The 24,669-nt window shown below is 43.5% G+C and overlaps 5 protein-coding genes across 8 annotated transcripts; 2 read left to right on the top strand and 3 right to left on the bottom strand.

The window, feature by feature from the left end:
* Window positions 1-148: 148 nt before the first annotated feature.
* On the bottom strand, window positions 149-6,231 carry LOC117141716 (cyclin-dependent kinase 12). Of its 2 annotated transcripts, XM_033305330.1 has the most exons (8): window positions 5,904-6,231; window positions 4,758-5,305; window positions 3,849-4,702; window positions 3,631-3,790; window positions 2,169-3,396; window positions 1,716-2,104; window positions 1,052-1,525; window positions 149-985 (listed from the first exon to the last, which is right to left on the bottom strand). In XM_033305330.1, exons 2-8 carry the CDS (start codon window positions 4,964-4,966, stop codon window positions 826-828), a joined length of 3,474 nt encoding a protein of 1,157 aa, XP_033161221.1. In that variant the 5' UTR covers window positions 4,967-5,305; window positions 5,904-6,231; the 3' UTR covers window positions 149-825. The 2 variants fall into 2 exon arrangements, with proteins under 2 accessions (XP_033161221.1, XP_033161222.1); XM_033305331.1 differs by lacking the exon at window positions 5,904-6,231 and having other exon boundaries at window positions 4,758-5,384.
* A 453-nt stretch (window positions 6,232-6,684) lies between these two features.
* Window positions 6,685-9,591, top strand: LOC117141717 (serine/threonine-protein kinase PLK4). The gene is made up of 7 exons (XM_033305332.1): window positions 6,685-6,855; window positions 6,915-7,010; window positions 7,064-7,832; window positions 7,898-8,351; window positions 8,412-8,928; window positions 8,983-9,132; window positions 9,194-9,591. The coding sequence occupies exons 1-7, from the start codon at window positions 6,820-6,822 to the stop codon at window positions 9,479-9,481; spliced, it is 2,310 nt and encodes a 769-aa protein (XP_033161223.1). The 5' UTR covers window positions 6,685-6,819; the 3' UTR covers window positions 9,482-9,591.
* Window positions 9,592-9,793: 202 nt separating this feature from the next.
* On the bottom strand, window positions 9,794-15,093 carry LOC117141718 (neuronal membrane glycoprotein M6-a). Of its 2 annotated transcripts, XM_033305333.1 has the most exons (5): window positions 14,672-15,093; window positions 12,291-12,503; window positions 11,310-11,469; window positions 10,947-11,251; window positions 9,794-10,882 (listed from the first exon to the last, which is right to left on the bottom strand). In XM_033305333.1, the coding sequence occupies exons 1-5, from the start codon at window positions 14,673-14,675 to the stop codon at window positions 10,605-10,607; spliced, it is 960 nt and encodes a 319-aa protein (XP_033161224.1). In that variant the 5' UTR covers window positions 14,676-15,093; the 3' UTR covers window positions 9,794-10,604. The 2 variants fall into 2 exon arrangements, with proteins under 2 accessions (XP_033161224.1, XP_033161225.1); XM_033305334.1 differs by lacking the exon at window positions 12,291-12,503 and having other exon boundaries at window positions 14,672-15,090.
* Window positions 15,094-15,425: 332 nt separating this feature from the next.
* On the top strand, window positions 15,426-24,532 carry LOC117141977 (Golgi apparatus protein 1). Of its 2 annotated transcripts, none has more exons than XM_033305785.1 (6): window positions 15,426-16,552; window positions 16,923-18,132; window positions 18,210-18,595; window positions 18,765-19,133; window positions 23,434-23,803; window positions 24,024-24,532. In XM_033305785.1, the coding sequence occupies exons 1-6, from the start codon at window positions 15,854-15,856 to the stop codon at window positions 24,299-24,301; spliced, it is 3,312 nt and encodes a 1,103-aa protein (XP_033161676.1). In that variant the 5' UTR covers window positions 15,426-15,853; the 3' UTR covers window positions 24,302-24,532. The 2 variants fall into 2 exon arrangements, with proteins under 2 accessions (XP_033161676.1, XP_033161675.1); XM_033305784.1 differs by having other exon boundaries at window positions 18,210-18,607.
* On the bottom strand, window positions 20,241-22,984 carry LOC117141979 (glutactin). The gene is made up of 5 exons (XM_033305788.1): window positions 22,727-22,984; window positions 21,970-22,113; window positions 21,186-21,837; window positions 20,938-21,128; window positions 20,241-20,883 (listed from the first exon to the last, which is right to left on the bottom strand). The coding sequence occupies exons 1-5, from the start codon at window positions 22,982-22,984 to the stop codon at window positions 20,449-20,451; spliced, it is 1,680 nt and encodes a 559-aa protein (XP_033161679.1). The 3' UTR covers window positions 20,241-20,448.
* Window positions 24,533-24,669: the final 137 nt, after the last annotated feature.

Here is a 24,669-nt window from a genome sequence, read left to right as displayed (position 1 = left end):
TTGATCATGTGTAATGTTAGAAATGTTCAACCTATTTACACAATTTAAAGTGAATTGATTTCAGTCTCACGCACATCATGCAAAGTAAATCTGATGCTGTGTGCGTTCTAACATCATATTAAAATATAAACTTATCAAATGCCTGCGCTTGGGTAAATACATGGTACATTAGTACATATTTACTTGATAAATTCATTTATAATTTACAATTTTCTTACATACTTAACAATAAACTAAACTAGTCAATACACTATCCGTAGTCTATTATTATTTAACAAGTTGTTTATAATTAAAATGCTAATCTTTAACTGCTCGTTATATATGCTTATTTCGTAGCTTTGAAACATGGTCACTTACAAATCGCCTTTGCTGTTGCGAACACGTACTGAGTTAACAGTTTACAATTTCGTTACGCGAAGTTTTCATTCTCGATCATGCACGTTGTCTTCAGATTGCCAATTTATTCCAAATTAAAAAAAAACTAATAAAAGTTAAATTGAATAGTAAAATATGTATAAAATCATCTTTAAAATATGTATCTTTGCAAATATATAACATCTCGTTTATACAGCGATTGATTCAATTTGCCCAACATATAAAGCATTTTATAAATGTAGCCAAGACTTTATTGAAGCTGTCTTAAACTCGACAGAGCTAGAGCAAGTCTAAGTCAACCTATTCTGACCCTGTCCAGGGATAACAGAATCCCTTATTGGTTACGTTATTGCTAGTTACGGCTAGTTACTAGTGCCACCAGGAACACTCCTCGCCGTCACGCTGTTTGTAGCTCTCCTTCACATTAAGTAGCGAAGCAAACAGCAAATGCTAAGCATCCCCCACCATGGTAGCTCCATGCTGTTGGTATTTGGTCGAGGCTATCACCGTAGGAGGAAGCGACTCCTGTTGCTCCCGCATCTGCCGACGGCGCTTCTTACTCCAAAGCTCATGGCAGTCCTGCCACGTGGGCAATTGTGGCGTTGGCATTCTGAAAAAATATTAAGTTATTTTGATGCTTGAGATGTACCCAGGGTTTAACACCATGTGTACTCACTCGTCGGGGTTGATTTTCTTTAGCCACGGCGACCGGAGCGCATCTTCAGCTGTGATGCGCTTGTCCGGATCTAAATCAAGCATTTTGTCCAGCAGATCAAGTGCAGGGGCTGGCATGAACTCAAAGTCTTCCCGTAGACGGCGGCGATGGGTCTTCTTTTGTTTGAGAGTGTGGAACAGAGGCAGCTTAATTACATTCGGCCACACGGCAGGAACCGGGGATCCACAGATCTTTGATATCGTTTCAAGCTGCGCCATTTCCGCGTTAGCCTGGAACAGGGGCCGCTTCACAAAGAGTTCTCCGAGGATGCACCCGCAGGACCACACGTCTATCGACGGGCCGTAACGCTCCTCACCCAGCAAAAGTTCAGGAGGACGATACCACAAGGTAATAACTTTGTTCGTGTAGGGGCGTTCCCGATCGTCCGCATTGTATAGTCGTGCCAGCCCAAAGTCAGCCAGTTTTACTTTACCTCTGCAAATAGTAATTCAATATTGTCAATAAATATTATAAGGAAACTAAATTAAGAAAATAGATGCATGGGAAATTGATGTAAACTATTAGGATTATTTAACACCAAAGCGTTTAAGAGTTAATCCCTTTTTGGAATAGAATAATATAATATTGATTAACTATTAAGCCACCCAAATGATTATCTTCCCACCTGTTGTTCATTAAAATGTTCGAGCACTTGATGTCTCGATGAAGAAAATTCTTTTTGTGGCAGTAGTTGAGGCCGTCCAAGAGCTGCTTCATAATGCTTGCGTTGTTTTCCTCATTGAAGTCGACCATGCCAGACTCCAGCAGACCCATCAAGTCGTGATCCATGTACTCAAACACCAAGTAAAAGGATCCCTTGTCTTTACGGAACTCCACAGCATCCTGCTTGTCCGTCACAATTTCATGCAGGTTGACTATGTTGCGATGGTTAAGTTGTCTCAGAATTTTGATTTCACGAACAGCTGTAATGGGAAAGCCCTCCTTCTCGTGCTCCAGCCGAACCTTTTTCAGAGCCACCATGTCATTGGTATGATGATCCCGCGCCTTGTAGACCTGCAAGACAAATGTAAGGAAATCAGATATTTTTCAAAAGATCAGCCAAGCGTCCAATTTTTACCTGTCCGTAAGTTCCTTCCCCTATTTGCGCAATCATCTCGAAAACATCCACACAGCGCTCGCCCCAATCGCGCACGTTGTTTCGCGAGTCTCGACGGTTGAGTATCACTGGGCGCTGACGAGTTGTCCCTGCCCCACCACCGTGACCGTGTACAGTGCCAACAGCGGGTGCATCAAAGTCTTCAGGACTGTCGATAACATCATCATCGCCACTAAGCTCTTCGCTGCCGGGAATTACTGGCGGCATAGGAAGATTAAGCACGCTCTTGTTGGCGCTGCCGCTTGAAGTAACGTTCTTTTCGTCCGATTCCTTCTTTTGCCCCGGCGAGGGAGACCTTGCACCGGCCAAGTCAAGCACATTCATACCCGGCGGCAGCGGCAAAGAAGTCAGACTCTTCGGTTTTATGTTGTTCTTATTAGCCGTGAACGGTGGCACCAGCAAAGGTTGCTTCAACGGCGTGGCACTGTCCGGAACATCGGCGTTTGTAGCCGGATTTGAAACCACAGTATCGTTTTGCTTGTTTGGCATGGGAATGTTGTTGAGGTCCAGATCCGGCTTGCTACCCAAAGCTTGAAGCCCATTGGAAGTTGTTGACGCCGTTGCGGGTGTTCCACTTCCAGGGGCAGATCGGCCATCACCCGCGTTGGGTGTATTGCCATCCACGGAGGAACTGTTGTCGTTAATAGTCAGTGCACCGTTGCTGTTGCTATTGCTGTTCTCCTCTTGCCGTTCAATGATTTCTTTCAGCGCCTTCTGCCTTTTGTGACGATCCTTCACCAGCTCGGCAAATAGGCTAGTCTCACTGATCTTCTTGATGTACTCTTCGCGCTTGTGCTTTAGATCCCTTGACGTTGGCGATCGGCCGCAAGAGGCAGAACTTTCGCTGCTGGCCGAACTGGGCGAACGACGACGACTGCCGCCTCTGGTCCTTTGGCGCATTCTTGGCGAACGGCGATGATGATAGTGATGCGAACCGGAAGCTCCGACTGGCGATGGGGGTGATGCCTCCATGTACCGCGAACTTGTTCTGGGCGACCTCGAGTAGCGATCGCCAGAGGTACCAGTTCCCGAAGCGCGTTTTGAGGACCTCGTCGTATGCGACGGCGTCGAGCTAACCGTGGTCCCATACTTGTGTTTGTGACTGCCACCATGGCGAAACGCGTTCGAACCACTTGACAGGCCACCGCCCGGAGATTGCCGACTTCGCGAGTGCTGCACACTAGGGCTCCTTCATATAGTTTGGAAAAATGTATTGTTAGATATATGAATACGAACGAAATACACTTTCAGTTAAATGATTAGCTCTAATTACCATTGCATTACTCACATATGTACATGGATTTACTTTAAGAATAGTTTCAAGATAGAAAAACATTTCAAAAATAATTAAAGTAACTTGATATGAAGCGATGTCAGTAGGTAATCAGAGCTATTCACATAAAATATAGAAATAAAACGTTACCTTGATGACCGCCTAGAATATCGATCTCTGCTGTATCGTTCGTACTTTCCAGAGTGGTGTCTACTGTGCTCAAAGTTTCCGAGTCCCACTTCCCTGCCATCGCTAAACTTCCGACGCTTGTGGGGCGGCGTGCTTGGCTGATGGTTGTAACGGTCCAGCTCTGCAACAGTTTTCCAAAGTAAGTAAACCACATTTGCCTTTATTAAAATCAAACTTACCCGGCGACAGTCGTTTCACCTTCCTGCTATCGTGACTGCTCGACCCAGCACCAGAGTAACGTCCCTGATATCCGTGATCGTGGCTAGAGCGGTGATGCGCGCTTACATCCTCTTTGTGGGGACTATTTATATAGCGGGAGCTGCGTGAATCGCGGACCACTGACCCACTGCCAACTCCACCTCCGCCACTGGAGCTGTAGTGAGAGGGCGGTGGAGTTCGAGGGGAGTTTCCAAACCTCGGCCCATTGCCGCTGGAGCGGGAGGACGGTGGAGGAGAACGAAGCCGGCTGCTGATCGACTGCTTGTTCGTAACTGTGACCTGCAGGTTGCTGCCCAGTGCAGAGTTGGCCGTCTCCAGGGACGACTCGCCGTAGTAGTTGCTGTTGGTATTGGGGCGACGCACTGGCGGTGGAGTGGCTGGCGAACTGCTCTCCTTGAGGTTGTGTGGGGTGAAGGAGGACGGCGCTGCGCTAACCGTTCGCTCGTTGCTCTTGCTAGGAGCCGTAGGCGGAGTATAGCGCCGGTCCAGTAAGGCATTGATGTCATTGTCTGACATCGAATCGATGCTGGAGTACGACTTGGCCCGCTTCTTTTTGCGCTTCTTTGACTTTTTCTTGGACTTGTGCTTGTGTTTATCCTTTTTCTGCTTTTTGCGCTTCTGCCGCTTCATTTCCGCCTCCAGCTCATCGGTGTCGATAGAATCGCTGGACATGTAGATCTCTCTGCCCCACAGCTCGTCTTTCGAGGTGTTGGATGCCTGCGAAGGTTCCTCCCGCGGATTCGTGGCCTCGCTGCTCGACGTTTGCCTCGATCCGGCCGCAACTGGGTCGTTTGAGCTTTCCGCCCTTCTACTTCTGCAAGTAGGGACTGTAGTTATCGTGACTTATACAAAAATTTTCCTTCTCTTACCTGTAGTTATCATAACTCTCTTTATCGGGCTTAGCATCAAGACGACCTTTGGAGAACTGATTATCCGGAGCTGGCTTCGGTTTTTTGATGTTTCCAGCTCCCTTGCCGGCGTCCGCATCCAAGTCCCCTGCCTCCTGATCCGAGAAGTCCTCTGAGCTGACGTCCGAGTACTCCACAAGTGCGGTGGCCGCCGCGGAGGATGCATGCATCGTAGCGTCTTGGCGGGTGGACTTGGAGAACTCGCAGACCGCAGACCTACGCTCAGTTCTCTACGGTTCGTGCTGAGACTTCGCTGTCTGCGTACTTTTGCTACAATTGGCACTTCGGCGTTAGATTTTTTTTACTTTGCGGTAAGATTTTACTCGGGAGCAGCTTAAATTTTATTTACATCGCTGCCTACCAGCACAAGCACATATTCGTGTGACGATTTCTTTACATGATTATCTTGCATATGTGCTAGTTAAAGACGCCGAAGTTGCGCAGGCAATCGAAAACGTTCGGCACACTGCGGCACAGCTTTTAAAAGTCAATCTAGTGTTCGGTTTCCACTAAAATTAACATAAAAAAAATTTATAACTTGTCATTTTAAGGTTATAATGAAGTGGCAAGTGTGACCGAAAATGGTATGGGAAGAATGGCGGAAGAACGCGTGTTGCTGTCATTTAACCGACCAAAGGCGCTGGTCACACTGTAGGTGTTTGCGGAAAAATAATAAACATTTTTTATTTGGGTTTGTTCTTTAGAACTAATGGAATATTTTATTTGTGACTTTAAAAAATGATTAAGCATGATCTAAACTTATTTAATTACTGGCACTAAATTACTTGTTCATTTTTGAACTCCCCTGAAGAATATGAAAATGGCGATAGCGAAAGTTCCAGAAAACGGCGTAGAAGCTAATAATTGCAATTATAAAACAAAATTTCAGATTCTTAGGAAAATAGATTTGAAAAATGACATTAAGGATTTTCGAGGACACTTTCCAGCACTACTTTTGCACTGTTGCTTGTCATTGACGTGTGTGAGAGTCCAAGGTTGTCTGTGTGCCTTCATGTATGAGACAAACACCTACTCATATACATACATGCATTCATGAGTATCAATGTAAGTATGTGGGTCACTTTATTTTCTTTTCTGCGGACTTACCAGTTTTTGGGAGTAAATTATGCAAACACCACTTGTTAATAACTTTATTGCCGGCGGAATTGGCGGCTTACACGGTTCTTTATTAAGGCTCTCGGCGCACGCACTCGCTGAAGTCCTTTAATTATTAAATAACACGGCTATCGAAGTCTCGTATTCCGACGTTGTTTATGCTTTCAAATTATATTCATTACGCGAAAATTGCCTCAGCTTATTGTGGGATCGGTTTAAATATAAGAGAGTTTGTTCAAATGCAAGTTACATGTCTCATTAGGCATTGTTTCGGTAGTAAAACCATAAGAATAATTTTGCCATGATTCTCTGCATTTGCAATGGATGGCAATATTCTCGGCGATTAATCACCAGGGCTGCATTAACTGCTAATGCAGTGGGAACGCGCTATGATCGAAGAGTGCATTTAAGTGTGCTGTTGGTAGAATATTTATCATTATGCAAGTTTATTAATTTAACGAAATTTAAATGAATCATATATTAAGTTCAAATAAAGATAATATTTTCTAATATAAATTCTCATATATATACTTTATTAGCTCTGGCAACACTGGGGAGTGCTGGCAAATGATTGTTTTTGAAGCCATTATCGATAGTTTGACCTTTCACTTATCAACTCGTATATAAAAATAATGTTAAAAGATAAATATTTTCCAAGTGAAATATTCTTTAAACAAGAAATAAATTGTATTGGAGTATTCATTTGTATTCACAAATATATTGGCCGATAGTGCAACCCTCGTTAGTGTTGGCAAATGATCTTCGCTGATGTGGCATTAAAATTTCCCAACACTAACGGTAGCGTTTAAATTTTGTTCGGCTTGTTTGTTTACATGGCTTAAGTTTTTGATAAATAACAACAAGACATTGCAAGTGGCTCAGTAGGTCTACAGAAAAAAGGCTAGCTATGTTATCCAATCGGGCGTTTGGAGAAACAATTGAGGTGGGTGTGCTGGAATGCGGCAGTCGGACGGTGTTTTCAAGCGCTGTTTGTCTTTGCAGGACTATGAAGTACAGCACTTACTGGGCAAAGGTGGTTTTGCGACCGTCTACAAGGCACGGTGCCTGCACACTCACCAGGATGTGGCCATAAAGATGGTAACTACTGCTATAGTGTTGGTTCAACGTATTACTCACAAACTGGATTTCAGATCGATAAAAAACTAATCCAGGGCACTGGACTCACTAGCCGCGTTCGCCAGGAAGTGGAAATCCACTCCCGCCTGAAGCATCCCTCTGTGCTTCAGCTGTACACTTTCTTTCAGGACGCCAACTATGTGTATTTGGTGCTCGAGCTGGCCCATAATGGGGAGCTTCATCGCTATATGAACCACATTGCCAGACCCTTCACAGAGACGGAAGCTGCTTCCATTCTGAAGCAGGTCGTGGCGGGACTTCTGTACCTGCACTCTCACAACATCATGCACCGCGACATTTCGCTATCCAACCTCCTGCTTAGCAGGGAAATGCACGTCAAGATAGCCGATTTTGGACTGGCCACCCAATTAAAGCGACCTGATGAGCGCCATATGACCATGTGTGGAACTCCGAACTATATTTCGCCTGAGGTGGTATCGCGATCGTCTCACGGACTGCCCGCGGACGTCTGGAGCGTTGGATGCATGCTGTACACCCTGCTGGTGGGACGCCCGCCCTTCGAAACCGATGCAGTGCAGTCAACCCTTAACAAAGTTGTGATGTCGGAGTACATTATGCCTGCTCACCTGTCTTACGAGGCGCAGGACCTGATAAACAAATTATTGAAGAAGCTCCCCCACGAACGAATTACCCTGGAGGCTGTTCTCTGCCATCCTTTTATGTTGAAATGCTCAAATGGTGGACACTCTGCGCCGGGAGCGTTGAATGTGTTCAGCCAGAGTATGGAAAGCGGCGATAGTGGAATCATAACATTTGCTAGCAGTAATTATTCAGGATTTTACAATTTGCATTTGCCAGTAGAATCTCACTCTATTTATCTGTTGTAGGTGACTCCAGGAATTCCCAGCAAATTCGATCTGTGGAAAACTCAGGACCACAACAAGTGCTTCCTCAAATACGGGAGGAATTTAAGCAAGTCCATCATAAATTGCCTTATGAACAGCCAGGTTTATTTGGGCAAGCTTCAACTGGCTTGGCAGAGCCAAATTGGCCAGGAGCTGCTAAGACCTCAGCGTTCCGTATGGAGACGGGTATGGTACCCAATTCCAAACCTGCATCTCTTAAGGAAGATCGCATTTCGGTGCCCCCATTGAACACTAAAAGACTTCTTCCGACGCGTTATAAGACGAAGAATGCTATAATGAGTATTTTGCGAAATGGCGAGGTTGTTCTCGAGTTTCTTAAGTTTCGGCCAACCTATAATGAAGATCGCATTAATGATATTTGTCGCATATCGGATGACGGACAGCGAATCATAATTTATCAGCCAGATCCTGGGCGGTAAGTGATGTGCTACTTTGAAAATCGAAGACATATCTTAAATATTTTCTTGCATTTCAGTGGCTTACCAGTAAGAGAGCAGCCACCAGATCTTCAAATACCAAGCGGAGATTGCGTATATAACTACGATAATTTGCCCAATAAGCACTGGAAAAAATACATATACGGAGCTCGATTTGTGGGTCTGGTAAAAAGTAAAACACCGAAAGTCACATACTTCAGTACTCTAGGCAAATGCCAATTGATGGAGACAATGACCGACTTTGAGATTCGTTTCTACTCGGGAGCTAAGCTACTAAAGACGACGTCCGAGGGGCTAAAGGTCTACGATCGAAATGGAATGTTGCTCTCGGATCATTCCTGTTCGGAGTCTCGATCTCTTATTGAGCATGGAAACGAGTGTTTCACCCACTGTGTCAACATCAGTAATGCCTTGGAAGTAGCTCAGACGAAAGACAATTCGTGTTTTCCAGTCACAATCGGACGAAGACCTATAACAGATGTACAACCCGCTCAGAGATTGGATGGCCTACGAGATACCACCAATATTGCGTTTTCCACACCAAAATCGAATCAGGTACATATACAAACATATTGAATGTGCAGACTGTGACATGCATTTCTCCTACAGGGCTCAATAAACTTTTCCTTAAGCACTATTTCGTCGACACGAAATACTTCAGATTTTGTAACCAACTGCTCTAGGTCCAACATGCTAGCCGCCCATCAAAATATACCCATCAAACGCATAAACGTTCCTGATATCGGAATAGCTACTGAGGTAATGCTCAATTGTGCCCTTATTTTACACATGGATTCTGATCGCCATTTCGCCATTCTAGCTCTCCCATGGAGTTGTCCAAGTGCAATTTTATGATGGATCCGTAGTCTCTGTTATTCCGAGCATGCAAGGTGGTGGTATAACCTATACCCAACCCAATGGAACTTCAACCCACTTCGGCAAAGACGACGACTTGCCATTCCCGGTCAGAGATAGAGTCGGTCAGATACCAAACATTCAGTTAAAGTTGAAGACAGCTCCATTGCTGGGAAGCGGCAGGAAAACTGACAACAACAATGCAATGACTCCCAAAACGACAACGCCTTATTATAATCGCATGCTTCTTTAATTGAATCAAAACTAATTTCCCGAATAGTTTTTAAGTTTGAACAAATGTACTTGTATTGTAAATTAAGAGTAAATATATTTTTTACGTTTTTTCCGTGCTTATCAAAATGATTGACCCAAAATTATTCAATGTAACTATGCATTCTTTTGTAAGTTTTTAAAGTGTATAAAGGAAGAAAACAAAAACTGATTGGTTTCTTTATATTAGTAATTCAACAATTTGCGAATCCTTGCACATTTGCAAGAAAAATTAATGAGTTATGGGTCTACGTTCAAATTTCAATCCCAGTTTCAAACACACACAGCTATGATGTTTGCTTTACCTCAAGTTCTTTATTGAATTTTTAAAAGTTTATACTTTTTGTATAAGTGTGAGGTTAGAAAATTGTAGTATAAAATATATTATTGTTACGTACGTGTATATATTAAATACGAGATAAATATATTTATACTTTTATACTTAGTCAAATCTTTAGATGAACATTGCCTTACTAAAATGATGCTACCGCATTTACAAATTACTACGGCAGGATTCGTATTGCTTTAAAGTTGTAGATGCAATAGTGAAATATACACATTAAAAGTAATTTCTTGTGCAGATTTTAAAGACAATCATGCACGGATGGACTACACTATGTAATAATAATAAGTTGCGATTAACTAATGTATCCGTATATTAATAAAATGCATTCGGCAATTCAGAAGAATCAATTTGAGCATAAGCATTTGACTGTTATGTTGGCATGGATTTCTTGATTGCAAGGTAGTAAGAAACGCAAGAATAATGAATGTAAACTAACTTAAATCAATGGACGGAAGAAAAATGTCAGTGGAACAGTACAGAAGATAAGAAGCATAATTTCAGTGTAACAATTGATTTGTCAGTTTAGACATGGATACACCTGCTTAACTAATAAAACGATAAACAGTTAAAGCGACCAACTCATTAAATGAACTAGCAAAACTTGAAACTCAACTTTAATCTTAGGTCTAAATGAAAAATCTTAACTATAGCATGTTGGGTTTCGTTGGAAAGTGGTTCACTGTTCGTTGTATTGTGCGTGAATCGCTCAAAGAGCGCTAGACTTGTCCTTAAGCTCAAACTGAATCTTCTGAAATATGTCCTAGAAGCGATCCTTCGAGGTGGCGCTGTACTCCAGCTCGTTCAGGTTCTGGATCTCCTGCAGCTCCTGGAACTTTTCGTGGTCCCGAATGTGGGCGTAGTTGGCAGACAGGCACATCAGGTAGTGGACCAGACTGAGCAGCACCAAAAGGGTGGACAGAGTGGCCAAAATGAACATCACCTCAGCGTTCTCAACACCGTCTTTGCAGAATGCCTTGATCTCGTATTTTTCGCAGACCTTCATGTCCTCCAGTTTCGTGTTTGGCGGGAACATGAAATCTGTGGGATGCATGTAGTATTAGATGGCTTATCTTTGTGTATATGCATATCTTCAAGTGCTTACGGAATTGCGTCAGATCAATGCAGCTTTGAGAGTGCTCAACACTGGTGCACATGTTCCAGAACATGGTGTAGATGAAGGTAACCACTACCAGGAAGCAGAGGATCAAACTCCAAACGAAGTTTAGCAGGTAGGTTATCCCCATAAGGACGGCGCACGAGATTCGACCACCCACTCGAGACCGCCACGCCCGATAAACTTTGTATCTGGTGGCTCCGGTGGCTAAAAATCCGACGAACAGGATCATGAATCCGAGGGCAGCCATGCCCGCTCCAATTATTACGAAAATCATTTGCACCGCTTCGATCCTAAAGGGATCAGATAATTAGAGTAAGTCGCGTTTGGTAGTCCTGATAAAGTACTTACCATATCAGGCGTAGGTGGAAAACCTGGTCAACCATTATAACGGTGAGGGAGGCTCCTCGGTACATAGTGAAGCAGAAGATTCCTACTCCCAAGAGACACATCAGAGTGGCTATCAGGGTGGCGTAGGGAATACGCGCCATGCAGGATTGGCAGCATTCTCCTAAAAACAAAATGTGGCACATTTTGGGAAATATGTTTTCAATAAACTTTTGATTGTAATGTTAAACCAGTGGTGTGTCTACGAAGTGAATAAATGTTAATTTTCTAATATAATCAATGCAGTGAAAGACTTGAAGAAATCTACTAATGTACATATATGTGGAAATTGAAAAATACATAGACTTCGCTTATCTACACAAATATTTTTGTTTACAAATTTTTTTTTCAAGTGATTAAAAGTTCTATAAAGCTATAGAACAGAATAGACATCAGAATACAAATTTCGGTTTGGCTAATTCAAATGACAAATAGGCGGAAGCCCTCGCTTCGTAACAATCTGATTTAAAACTTGATAAAGACATGATAATGTGATACCTTTATTAAGTTATCGATCACAGTAATCTAAAAAATTATCATCAGTTAAATTATCAAACCGGAAGAACTATAAAAGGCTGACGTTTTCTTTAAGAATTGTGTTATTGTATTTTCACTTAACTTCGAAAAATTGTGTAACTATTCAATGAAGCCTAGGGACAGAGGTGAAACGAGTGTTATAACAGAGTTACGAGCATGGAATGCGTTATGAGAGAAGTGAGAAAGCGAGTGCATGGCACAATAAAGACAAATACACACAAACTGAAAAAGACAGTGATAAGATAACAGGTGAAACCGCGGCTGGTGCTTTCAGGGTGTCCAGTGAATCACGTAAAGCAGAACAAGCACAAGGTGTACACACAATTCGAATTCGATGAGGGTGGATCAATCGATTATACTATTGGAATGCCTTGCGGACTCCGAGGTGTTCGGGATTCCGGGTCGTACCTTCGCCTCCGCGCTCCGTGTACCTGTCCAAGGAGTGATCCGAGCGGTACGAGTTGCGCCGACGGTTCTGGATGGTCGGGTTGTACGGATTCCCGTTGTAGGCGCGCGTCAGGACTCCGCCGTCGTCCTCGAAGTTCGTCTCGAGCAAGATCTCCTCGCGGGGATCCCGGATGCGATCGCGGTTGTTCCCCTTGCCCGGCATACTGCACAATGCTTTATGGAGTCCAAGTCGGAATTTATACAAAGAGTTTTAGTTACGGAACGTAGCTGGAGCTGAAGCTGGGCTAGCCCAAGCTAAACGGCACACAGTGAATCACACGCACACCGACGACGTCACCCAATCAAGAGGCCTCCCAACGATTATAATTTGTCTTTATAGCAATAACCAACGAACATCGAATGACGCTCCCGTAGAAAAGAAAGAACACTGAAATCCAAAAACTGACAATGTCTATGTCTAGTGGGTTCTCACTTTTCCAAAAGAGAGTTACGGAGATAACAGGCATAATTATCACATAACAACTGCTCTTCGAAGAGCGTAGCGCTCTCTTGCAAAATATTGTTACACTGACAGAAAACATGTAGCCGTGGCATGAGTATAAAGTGGATATTTCGCGCACTAAAAGTTCATAGCGAATGAAATTCAACTTTGATCTACTTGAGCTTTTTTAAGGTTTATGCAACAATGTACAATGTATATCCCACTTTTAGATAAATAATCTTATAAATTTAGAAAGTGAATGGTTAAGCTAAGATTACCCAAGCAGATTCTTGTTGCACCTACGCCACACTTTTGAAATATGTTTTAATTTAATTATTCATTTGTCCTGTCAATTTCTATTGATACTCCAAAAACATTTTGGAGTACTCCACTCCAATGCCCACAAAGCGCAAAAAACTAGCTAACTAACTAGTCCACATTTTTAGCAGCCACTAGATGAGTAACGGGTATCAGATAGTCGAGCAAATTGACTAATGTGTAAGAGAGTAAAAAATTTAAGGGAGTTAAACATTTGTATTTCACCCAATAGCACCATATTTATTTCTGTGCACGAATGCCTGTTGCTGTAATTAACGAGACAATTGGTTCGAACTTGTGGGTAGAAGTTCACTGCTTCGGTTAGGTCAAAAAGTCACACTAATAAGGGAAATGCGATAACCTTATAGGCATACATACTTCACCACACATCTATACATTTATGCCATTTTAAACACCCTTGTAAAACCCCTTCTTAAGCACTTATAGTAAGCCTTTCTTTCTGGGTGCATCAATAAGGTATACTCCTCTACCATAAAGTAGCAGATATAATAACGCACTTCATATTTTCGAGCGCGTTTCTTTGGAATGTAACTAAGCTAATTATGTGCTTAGTGGCAACTTAAAGTCGGACTAAGACAGGCGGGACAACGACCTCAGAAGAAGCATCCGAATGACATCCTGCCAGCGAAGCGAGTGAAGAGCCTGCGCCTTTTAAATGCATCCGCCTTTGAGAGATTCTCACCGGAAGTCCCGCGGTGTCTGTGCCAGACGGAATGCAATTGGAATGGAGATTGCCACCGGGGCTTTGGACCACATGCCTTACTCCAGATGCCGAAAGCGGGGTGCCAATGACACCAAGACAGAGGCCCAGGCTCGGCATTGGAGCAAAACATAAATTCCGGCTGCGTGCAATGACTCTTTGCGAATTAAGTGAGCGGCTGCCGGAGCGTAAATATAATAGTTAGGAAGCCTAGCTCAACACTTAAATACTCTGGCTTAATTTGGACAGATAAATCTCAGTCAGGGACGACTTACACAAGCTATGACCGGAAAATAAGTAAATATGCTTAAACAGAATCTAGACATAATAAATAAAGCATATTTATGGGGAGTTGATAAATATACTTTACCCTCTAATAGATTTTACATATAGCTTTCTTCCCTTAAGAAAAAAATAAGCTTAAAAGTATCACTAATACCACTAATACCATATTTTGGAAAATATCCCTTACTGAATGAAAGACTCATGATTCTAGAAAAATAATGTTATTTTACTTGCTGTGTAAAAGAAAAAAAAGGCAGCTTTTTCTAATACAAAATACTGTCAGGAGTGCAAGGCTCCATCAAATGAAAAATGGGCGCGAAAAGTTTTGTTTTTGTATATACTCGTATATACATATGTAAACACCTAACCAAAACAATGACTAGAGCATTAGAGCGAGCACAAGAGTACGTCAAAAACACTACTTATTGGAGTAACTTTCCAACGTAACATAGATGTGTGTCCAATTGGAAAAGGGAAATATAAAATAGATAATCAATACCCAGTGACTTACAGCTTAGTTAAAATGTAAATCTAAACTTTGAACCACTCGTAGCCAGAAGGTGTTGGCCAACTTACCCATTGTGAATGGTTACCAGTCTCCGAAATGAAGTTATATCATTTAAGTATCTCCAACTGGCTATGCAACTGGCTGTGCACTGCAATTTGTTAGTTGCGTTGGAATTTCTGAAGCCTTTTGCATATGCTTGTATGTATACACAAACGCACAAACACCTCGCTCTACTTGGTAAACTCGAAACAAGTTTTAAGGTGTGAGCTTGACAGTGGAGGAGGGGGGATAAAACTCGCGTTAAGGCCGTTCTATTTGCACTTGGATGCTATTCAATTCCGATCGAAGACGAAATAACAGGTGGTTAAACTAATTCAGCTTAATTTTGTCCGCCAGCACGCATTTATTATCCTAGGCCAGAAAGCAGCCAACTGAATTCGCCTAAAAACAAATAGTATCTACACAATAACGAGCGTATCGAAGAACTGAAGATACATTTATCGGTGATACTATCGATGTTTCGGTATATTATTTTAAAACTGGTCACAATGCAATATACTGCAAGTTTCACTTTAATTTACTAAATACTTAATTTATATTTTGTGAATTAAAGTACAAACTACTTCTATATTTTTTATGTATACAGCGATCAAAAAAAGTTCGCAACAAGTTAAAAAGTTGATATTGTTATGGGAGACCTTCTGCGGAAAATATCTAAATACATAATTCGAACTAGGTACTTACCAACCCCTTTTGGTCCGACCCTGTCTAGTCGAAAATCTATCTCCAGCTTAAGCTTCGGCTATCGATATATTTCGGTGCAGCCGATAGTTCTAGCCATCTTCTATCGCCTGTTGGTCGTCGGTGAATTTATTGCGAATAGAAACTACGCTAGCACTCTAGATGCCGCATAAGCCGCACTCCGGGCTGTGATAGTACTCGGACCACATATTAAGCAGCCGGAAAAGCTGTACAAGAGATGACCAGGACGTGAGAGAGGCTGATTCGCGAACCGGCCCACCATATTCCACGTACTTGTTGTTGTTGCTCGGCACTGCACTTCGAGACCCGAATACACATATGTTTTCTGGCCACAAGGAGCGCACCGAATCGCTGTGACGACTGCACAAGTAGCTGCTTCTTTAGCTTACGCAAGCAATTCGCCGGTGGAGTTGGGTTCGATGATCGGTCACTGAGACCGCTGTCCAGAAGATCGGTCGTCCAGATAGACAGACGAGACATCCGCGAAAATGCTCCACGTCCTGTTCTCCGTTCTCCTCATGGCCACGGCCACGACGGCCGCGGACACCCTCCCGCGCAGCCGGCGAGTAGCCATCGACGTGGATAACGCGAAAGACATGCACAGCATTATCGACTTGGCCGAGTGCCAGGATCTCAAGAAGCTCTGCGCGCACCACAAGTCCACCGACAATCTGTCAATGCTGGAGTGCGCCCTGACATTCAGCTCCAGCCAGTTAATGGATCTCCCGGAGGGTTGCCAGAACGCTCTGTGGCTGCAGCAGCGCCAGTTGCAGTTGCCCGCCTGGTTGGAGAGCACTTTCCTGCCCGCCTATTGTCCCGACGAGCGGCCCAAGCTGGAGAGCTGCCTGAATGCAGTGCACCTGTGGAGCTGCCTGGAGCAGCAACGATTGAAGCTACCACAAAACAACGCCTGCCATCAGAACCTTCGAAAGGCCTACGAGTCCTTGGGGCAGGACTACAGCGCTGTAGATGAGTTCTACACCGCCTGCGGACCACTCGTGGAGGAAAACAAGTGTGGCCGACTGAATGTCGACCACCTGCCTTCCGTGCTGTCGCAGCTGGCCACGGTTCAATGCCTGCAAGAGAGTGCCACCAAGACCGGCATCGAGCCAGTTTGCCAGGCAGCCATCAATTCCATTGAGCTCTTACGCGTCTGCCAGGAGGATTTTTCGACCTTTTGCTCGCAGGTGAGTGGAATTCAAAAGACAACCATGTGTTTTTGAGCTAGTCTTTTGAATTAACTACGCTTAAAGATAGGAAGTAAAGACATGCCACGAGGGTCATTAGTTGAAAGGCAGTGTGAATCATATTTTGATTTGTCTCACTATAAAGCGCTGCAGATAAGATTAGCGTGAATGAGGGACAAAATTATTTAAATTACGCTGTATCAATATATTTTTTGAGAATTGCTGTGAACCAAAATTATGTGATCATGTAATAGTTTTATTAAAATATGTGTTGTATTTTATAGTACTATAAAAGTTTGATTGAAATGACCTCTTAAATCTTAAACATCTTAAATAATGAAAAATAATTTAAAAACTCTTTTTGTTTCAGGAAAAGTCCGGCACTGCTGCCGGCTACAAGTGCCTCGTGCGGCACAAGAACCACCCCTCAATGTCTCCCCAGTGCTCCGCGCGAATCACTTTGAGGGACCAGCAAATGGGCCGCGACTACCGCGTGTCCCACGGTCTGGCTAAGGCCTGTAAGGACGACATTAAGTTGTACCACTGCCGGCGCGGCGTCTCTGAAGACAAGCACGTGCGGTTGGCTCAGATCCTGCTATGCCTGGAGTCAGTGTCTAAGAACGGTACCAAACTGGCGCCCGCTTGTCTCACTGAGTTAACAGATCACCGCCGCATGCTGATGACCGACTACCAGCTGTCACCTGAGCTTCTCAACGACTGTGCTGATGACATACCCAAGTTCTGTCCGGACGAGCACAAGGCGCAGCTGGTGAATGGCATGACAAGTACAGGTGGCGAGATCATCCACTGCCTGCTGGAGCACGTCAAGGCTAGGCGACCACAGAGACGTGTGACGGCACAATGTCAGCGAGGACTGGAGACCCTGATTAAGGCCAGCGATGCTGGGGAAGACTGGCGCGTCGATCCGGTGCTTAGACGGGCATGCAAACCAGTGGTGGATGTGGCCTGCAGGGATGTGCAGGGCGGAGACGCACGGGTCATGGGCTGTTTGATGGAGCACATTGGCACCCCAGTTATGCTGCCCGATTGCGAGCAGGCACTTCTCATTATTGAGTATTTCGTTGCCAGAGACTTCAAGTTGGATCCCCAACTGTACAAACACTGCCGCGATGACGCAGTGAAGTACTGCCGTGCAAAGAAGCAATGGGATGATGCGCAGAACATACAAATGGATCCGGAAAGGGGACCCATGATCCTGCCCTGCCTACATCGCATGGCCTTCAGCGAGGACGAACACCAAACTCTAAGGAAGGACTGTTTTCAGGAGGTGAAGCGAGTGATGAGACAGCGCGCAATATCCATGGACTTGATTCCTGAGGTAGAGGATTACTGTTTGAACGATCTTTCTGCGTTCTGCGCTGACTGTACAGAGAAGGGAAGTGAAATGGAATGCCTGCAAAAGAACATGGACCAACTGCAGGCGGAGTGCAAGACAGTGGTCGTCAAGTATACGGAGGAGGAGGCAGCTCACGTCGAGCTCAACCCTGTCATAATGAACGTTTGCGGCGAGGCCATGCAGCAGCACTGCTCGGCGATCCTCAAAAGCGGAAAGGACAATGGTAATAAAAATATAGATTTAAAATGCCTAACAATACCCAATTTTTGGCACTCGAATATGTATTCTATTTGATTCCAGGCGACATGATGGACTGTCTTATAGCACACAAGAACGACGCAGATCTGCGCAAGGATCTCCGCTGTCGGGCTGCCATAGAGCACTTCCAGATCATCTCGCTTAAGAGCTTCCACTTCACTACAAAGTTCAAAGAGGCGTGCCGTCCGTATGTCCAGCGCTTCTGCTCCTCGAGTGCCACCAAAAACGAAGTGGTGGCTTGCCTCAGTGAGGTCATGCGCAACGACACAATCAAGGCGCAGCGTCACCAGATCCCCAAAGAGTGCCGCCACCAGGTGAAGGCCCAACTCTACCAGCAGCGCGAGAGCATTCAACTGGACCCCAAGCTGGCCAACGCCTGTAAGCGTGAACTGGAGCAATTCTGCGAGGAGGAAAAGGGGCCCGGTCAGGTGAATGAAAAAGCAAGTTGTTTAACTCATCCTTAACCACTAATACGCTTAAAGAAGAATGAAATGGGAAATATGTGGCGATGAAAATTTGCTTCAGGCACTCGAAACTCACATCACAAACCAAAATTTAATCAATATTATTTACCATCCATGTTTCCTATCCTTGCAGGCTCTGGAGTGCCTTATAAGAAAGACCCATAGTTTGGGGAAGCCGTGTCATCATGCAATCTTCATGGTAAAGAAGTCTGAGTTGGGCGACAGCGGCACCGACTATACGCTTCTCACCACGTGCAAGGAAATGATCTACAAGTTCTGTCCCAGCACGGATTCGTCAAAACTACTGGACTGCCTCAAGACGTACAAGGATGACACGCAGTTCGACCAGCGGTGTCACCTGGTGGTGGTTAATCGCATGATCGAGCAAAATACGGACTTTCGATTCAATCCCTCACTGCAAAGCGCCTGTGGAAAGAACATAGATCGCTATTGCTCCAACATTGTGGCCAGCGCTTTGCCTAATGAGGAACTAAACGGAAAGGTGAGCTGCTATTCTTACCGCCCCCGAAAATCCAGAGACAGACGTCACCGTCCTCATCGTTTCCCCATCCGGTTATTCTTCGGTTTTGCACTTGTTTTCATTTCCGTTATGTTGCACTACTTTGCTCGCTAACTGGTGTTGAACAATCTACATTTTTTGGTTTCCATTACGTCTTGATTGTTTGCGAAATTGGTGGGCGCGATATGTTCTAATTACATTTTCGGTTTATTGGCTGCATTAATTAATTACCCAGTTATGCCATTTGTTTGCTTAATTTGTTTGCTTTTGGCTTCCGACTCCGTCTGGAATCTCAGGTAGCCCCGACGAGGGCCCACTTGCATTCTCTGATTCGAAGGCCAGGTTCGACTTTCAAGCGGATCGGTTTTCGAACGGTTTGTTTTCGATGGCTTTGTATCAAACCATTTTGTTTAGGTAAACTCTATATTTGTAAGTGCTCGGTTGCTCTTAGAGGCATATTAGTAGGTTCCTATGGAACCTCAGAAGTGACCCATATAAAGTAAAGTTTTCCCCAAAGTTCGAGATATAAAGAGAATCTTTGGGACTGTACTTGGGCGAAACTTAATTTTTTCCATTTCATACTTTTGGATGGCTATATTAAAAATATAAAAAGTTAGTCAACTTAATGTGTACATATACTGAATAGTGATATATCAAGAAGTGAATTGTTGATCAATTTAAAGAGAAACTAAATAAATGAGTATGCGTTGTGTGAAAGAAGCCCACGATCAAACTTGAAAACAACCTATAGTATTTTGAAAAGCCGAACACTTATTAGATTATATTATATTTAAAAAATTTTATTTCTGGATAGGATGGGATTTGACTTAAACTACATTTTCTGACATGAATGAAAAAAATCTTCTGAGTATCGCAATTAGGATGGCAAGGATACGTTCAGTTCGTGTAGACTTTGAAAGCTTAACCATAATCCTATCAAGAATCTGAAATCCTATTTTGAGAGGCAGTGCGTACTGCCACCCCAACGCGTCACAAATAATTTTTGATTTTATCAATGAGCCTTTTTGCTACATTCTTGAAAAACAAAGGTCCTTTAAAAAACTGATTTCTAGTCATTTAGTTCTTCTGACAAACGCAAAATGTTTATTGGTCTTCTTAAAAAAAGATTTGAAACTAAAAGTAGTTGGGGAGAAATTTCAAATATTACCTAACAAAGAGGGATTTCGATGAATTTGCTACTAAGCTAAAAAACATTAGCTTTCATTTAAAATTTAACATTCATTTGTTATTAAAACAATTATTTACAGTTCCTTAATTGTATGTCGAATGGTGGCTATTAAAACTCCATGTCTTCTCGCTGTAGTCTTCCATTGTCAGGATCGTCAATTGCGGCAGTTAAAGTATCCAACAAATCGTCGCCCTTAGTTACTTCCAAATTAAGTTTGTTATACGGCCCACTTGCGCTACTTAGCGGACTAAGATCACTGGGAACACCCTCGATAGCAAACGAAGTCCACACATCGACCATTTTCTGAGACATCTGAGTGTCCTGCCCCTCCAGGGGATGCGTGGCGAAGAGGTAGATATTGTCGTTCGAGTGATGCACTCCTCCATTGAAGGGATAGTGCGAGTTGTCGAACTCATATCCAAATCGAGTGTATGTTCCCTCGTACTCAAAACTGTAGACGTAAACTGGCGTGGACCGTTGTTGGGTGTACATTTTGGTAGCCAGAGTTATCACCGGGGACTTCATGAAGATGTTCGTAGTGAGCTGAAGGAAACAAATTTAAACTGCCTGTTTTGTCTGTGCTTTTCTCGAACTTACGTCGAAGTACGAGGGCACTGCTGCACTATGATCATGACTGTTAAGCGCCTGAGGCTTAAAGAGCAACCGATTCAATATGTTATCCGTGAGTCCAGATGTGTCATTGACCAGATCATTGATACCCTGGGAAAACTGACGGACACTTAATGAACTCACATTGGCCACCTTTGCCGTCAGCGCATCATAATAGCCTAGAACATTTATTAAATTTATTATATTTTGAAGACGCTACTAATGGTTTTACTCACTTGCTAGCACAAACGAACCATCGTGTTGAGTGAATCCTGTCAGAATAGGAATCTGTCTGCGATAGCTTTTCACCAGTTCACTTGGCTGTTGCGGGAGGATGCCGTGAAGGTCTCCAACAATCGGCGAAAAGGATTCTGAGGCCGTGGCCTTTAGAATGTCTACAACTTTCGCTTTTTGAAGGCACTTCACAAGCTGATCGTGTTGCTCACAGCCAGAACATCCCAACTGAACACAGATACGTCGAGATTGTGCCTCCGGATCCTTGTTGATTGCCCAGCTGGCGAAGATCGATCCAGACTGCACAATCGCTCTCTTGAACATATTGTCGCCGGTTTTGGGACTCAGCAGCAAGGAACTGGCTACTCCAGCGCCGGCACTCTGGCCAAAAATGGTCACCTTCTGAGGGTCACCGCCAAAGTTACTTATGTGCACTTGCACCCAGTCGAGGGCCATAAGGATATCGGCTATGGGCGCATTGCCGGGCAGCTCTTCCGTGTAGGTCGATAGCCAGCCGAGGGCTCCGACCCGGTACTGAGGTACAACTAGGACAACATCCTTTTCAAGGAGGAAGTTTGGTGGGTGGTCCTCGGCGGAGCCATTGTAAAAGCCGCCGCCATAGATATAAAACATTACAGGCTGACTAGCAGAAAGCTACAATGGATATATTTCATTAGACTCGTTACGTCAAGTTCAAGGCTCTAATCTCAATCCTTTGGAACCCAAATAGCTCTTTGTGCATCTGATTTTGGCTCATCATGATTAGTACGACTATTTTTGACTCACATTTTTAGTGTATACCGACAGATTGAGGCAATCTTCGAGTTCCGCATCAGACATCTGACTATCTAGATTTGTTATCACCGGGCAGCGCTGTCCAAAGTTCAGTGCGTTGAGGGTGCCTGTCCATGGTGAGCGCGCCACAGGTGGCTATACGCGAAATAGAGAAAAGAAAGCGTTTGCACTTCGTCATACACCATCTTATCAGTAAAAGTCAATATAATTCGATTATTTAGAAAGATAGGTTGGCTTCCCAAGGAGTATACCCTCAACACAGTAAAATTGCTTAGGCCAATTTTTTCTAACTTTATCTTGGCAATAGTATAATCTATTCTGTCATTGAATAACTTGATTCACTTTATGTACATCCATCGTTCTAAATATGTATGTAAGGGTACTTAAACTTCGACCTCGCATTGTTTTTATTTTAAAACTTATTTCTTGACGTTTTTTATTTATTGAATAACTTGATTCACTTTATGTACCTACATTGTTATTATTATTTCTTGTCTTCTTATTCTTATTTCTTATTTCTTGTCTTGATTTGACTGCACTTAATATAAATATACTTTTGACAACTTATGTAGTAACAGAAAATTGTAATTTTTCCTCGAGAATAACATTTCTCACCGCAAGCAATCTTTTCGTTCGAGTACGAACTAATGGATTAATTTGGTTTGAGCTAGAATAATTGTGACCTTGAAGTAATACTTTAGTTGTAACATTTTTGCACTATCGTTTTTACACAAATGAGATCGTTTACCCGAAAACGCAGCTCCTCTATTGGTGGTTCGGCAAATGGGATGCCCCGAAACTGCATAAAGGCTTGATCCGTCCAGGCTGTGTAGGAATGGTTGCCAAGAACCGTCCCCTGGCCATTAGATAGTTCCACTGTCACCGTAGCTGTTTCGGACGCATCGGCACCCGGGCCGCCGGTGAGGAATATCACAAGAAAGGCGGTTAACCCAGCGGTTAGAACCCCGCACAGCGTCAGCATCACGTATACGCCGCGTCTACGCATCAGACCTGACTGATTCGACTTCGAACTGGATCGAGACTGAAGCGTCGCTGGTGGCTAACGAATTGCCGGCTCATATGGAATCTCTAATCACATGTGCTTCCTTATCTCCGCTGCCGTATGGCATTCCCTGCCAATAAAGCAAACCTTTCAATTGAATATAATTTAACAAGTCAAAACATTCTGATACCTTTCACTCGTAGATGATGAAGGTATACTGGAATCGTTGAAAAGTATAAAACAGATTCTAGTGACGCCTACGCTGTGCAAGTTTATTTTAGAACGTCGCCACGCCCTCTCTAGTGCCCCCAGATCGCGGAAAGCTGTCACGCCCACAATACACACAAATGTGTATTTTTAACCTATAGATTCCATAGATTTATTTATTTGACAAATCTTGATTCTTTTTTTCAATTATTTGTAACACCTTATTTTGTTTCAATGTTTTGTAGGTGATTCACTGTCTAAAAGACAAGTTCCGCCAATCTGCGTTGGACGAACCATGTGCGCAGGAGATGATCAAGATCCTGCAGGAGCAGGCTCTCAACTACAAGTTAAACCCCCTGCTGCAGGTGTTCTGTAAGTCGGAGATCCAAGAACTGTGCAAGGCAAATGTGGATTCCGACGAGCACGGTCAGCTAGCGGAGTGCTTGAAGACGGCCTTCCTGCAGAAGCAGATCATCAACCGGCAGTGTCAGATGGAGGTGGCCACTCTGATCGCCGAAGCCAAGGCAGACATTCACGTTGATCCCATTCTTGAAACGGCGTGCACGGTCGATCTGCTGAGATACTGTTCCAAAGTGGCAGCTGGCAATGGACGCAGTGAGTTTAAATAGTATACGAAATATTAGTTTATTCCCAATTAAAAACAAGTAGTAGTTAGTTAGTAGTTATTCTGAGCATCAATGACTTCTTATTTATATAATTTTCAGAAAATTATATTACCTCATAAATCTAAATACTTACAAAAGGTTGTTAAAATTATTTGTATCGTATTCAAATATAAATATAATAAATTATGTTTTTTATTTCTATGTTCTAGAACTTAATTGCCTAAGGACGCTGCTGAAGGATACGCCAAACTCGTTAGAGACGGACTGTCGAGAAAAGCTGCAGCGACGCATCGAGATGTTCAGGAACGCAGACGACACGTTAGCGCTGCCTCCCGAGGATGTGCAGCAGCTGGTGCAACAGGTCGTTGCCTCGCCGGCGCGGAAATTCTTCCTTGTGATACTAATGAGCGCCACGGGCCTGGTCTTCCTCACCGGCATCTTCCTGGGACGGGCCACCAAACGGGCAATGGGCTTAAAAAATAAATAATTCATATACTAGACTGTAGTGACGCTGTGCAGGAGGAGTGTGCATGTTTGTGAGCTTGTTGATTTCCATTTCGGCCCATCAATGACCCCATTCCGATCCCCAGAAGTATACTTTCACTCCACCCTGCCTGCCTTTCGATATTTGTGTGAGTAATTTGTGGCTTAGTCGTTTTTAAGACCAAAAAATACGCGAGAGAGGAGAACACAATAAAATATTCTAGTTCCATTCTTAGGACTCTTTTCGTTATAGCTTTTTGTAACAATTTTAATTGTATATTAAATTGTATTTTTGTAAACAAAAGACCCCTTCTTTTTAAATATTTCCACATGGAAGGCATCAACAGGTGTTTCTCGATGGATCCTGATACG

The sequence above is a fragment of the Drosophila mauritiana genome, chromosome 3L, assembly GCF_004382145.1.
Source record: "Drosophila mauritiana strain mau12 chromosome 3L, ASM438214v1, whole genome shotgun sequence".
Taxonomy (NCBI): domain Eukaryota; kingdom Metazoa; phylum Arthropoda; class Insecta; order Diptera; family Drosophilidae; genus Drosophila; species Drosophila mauritiana.
This window is presented reverse-complemented; position numbering and strand designations above follow the sequence as displayed.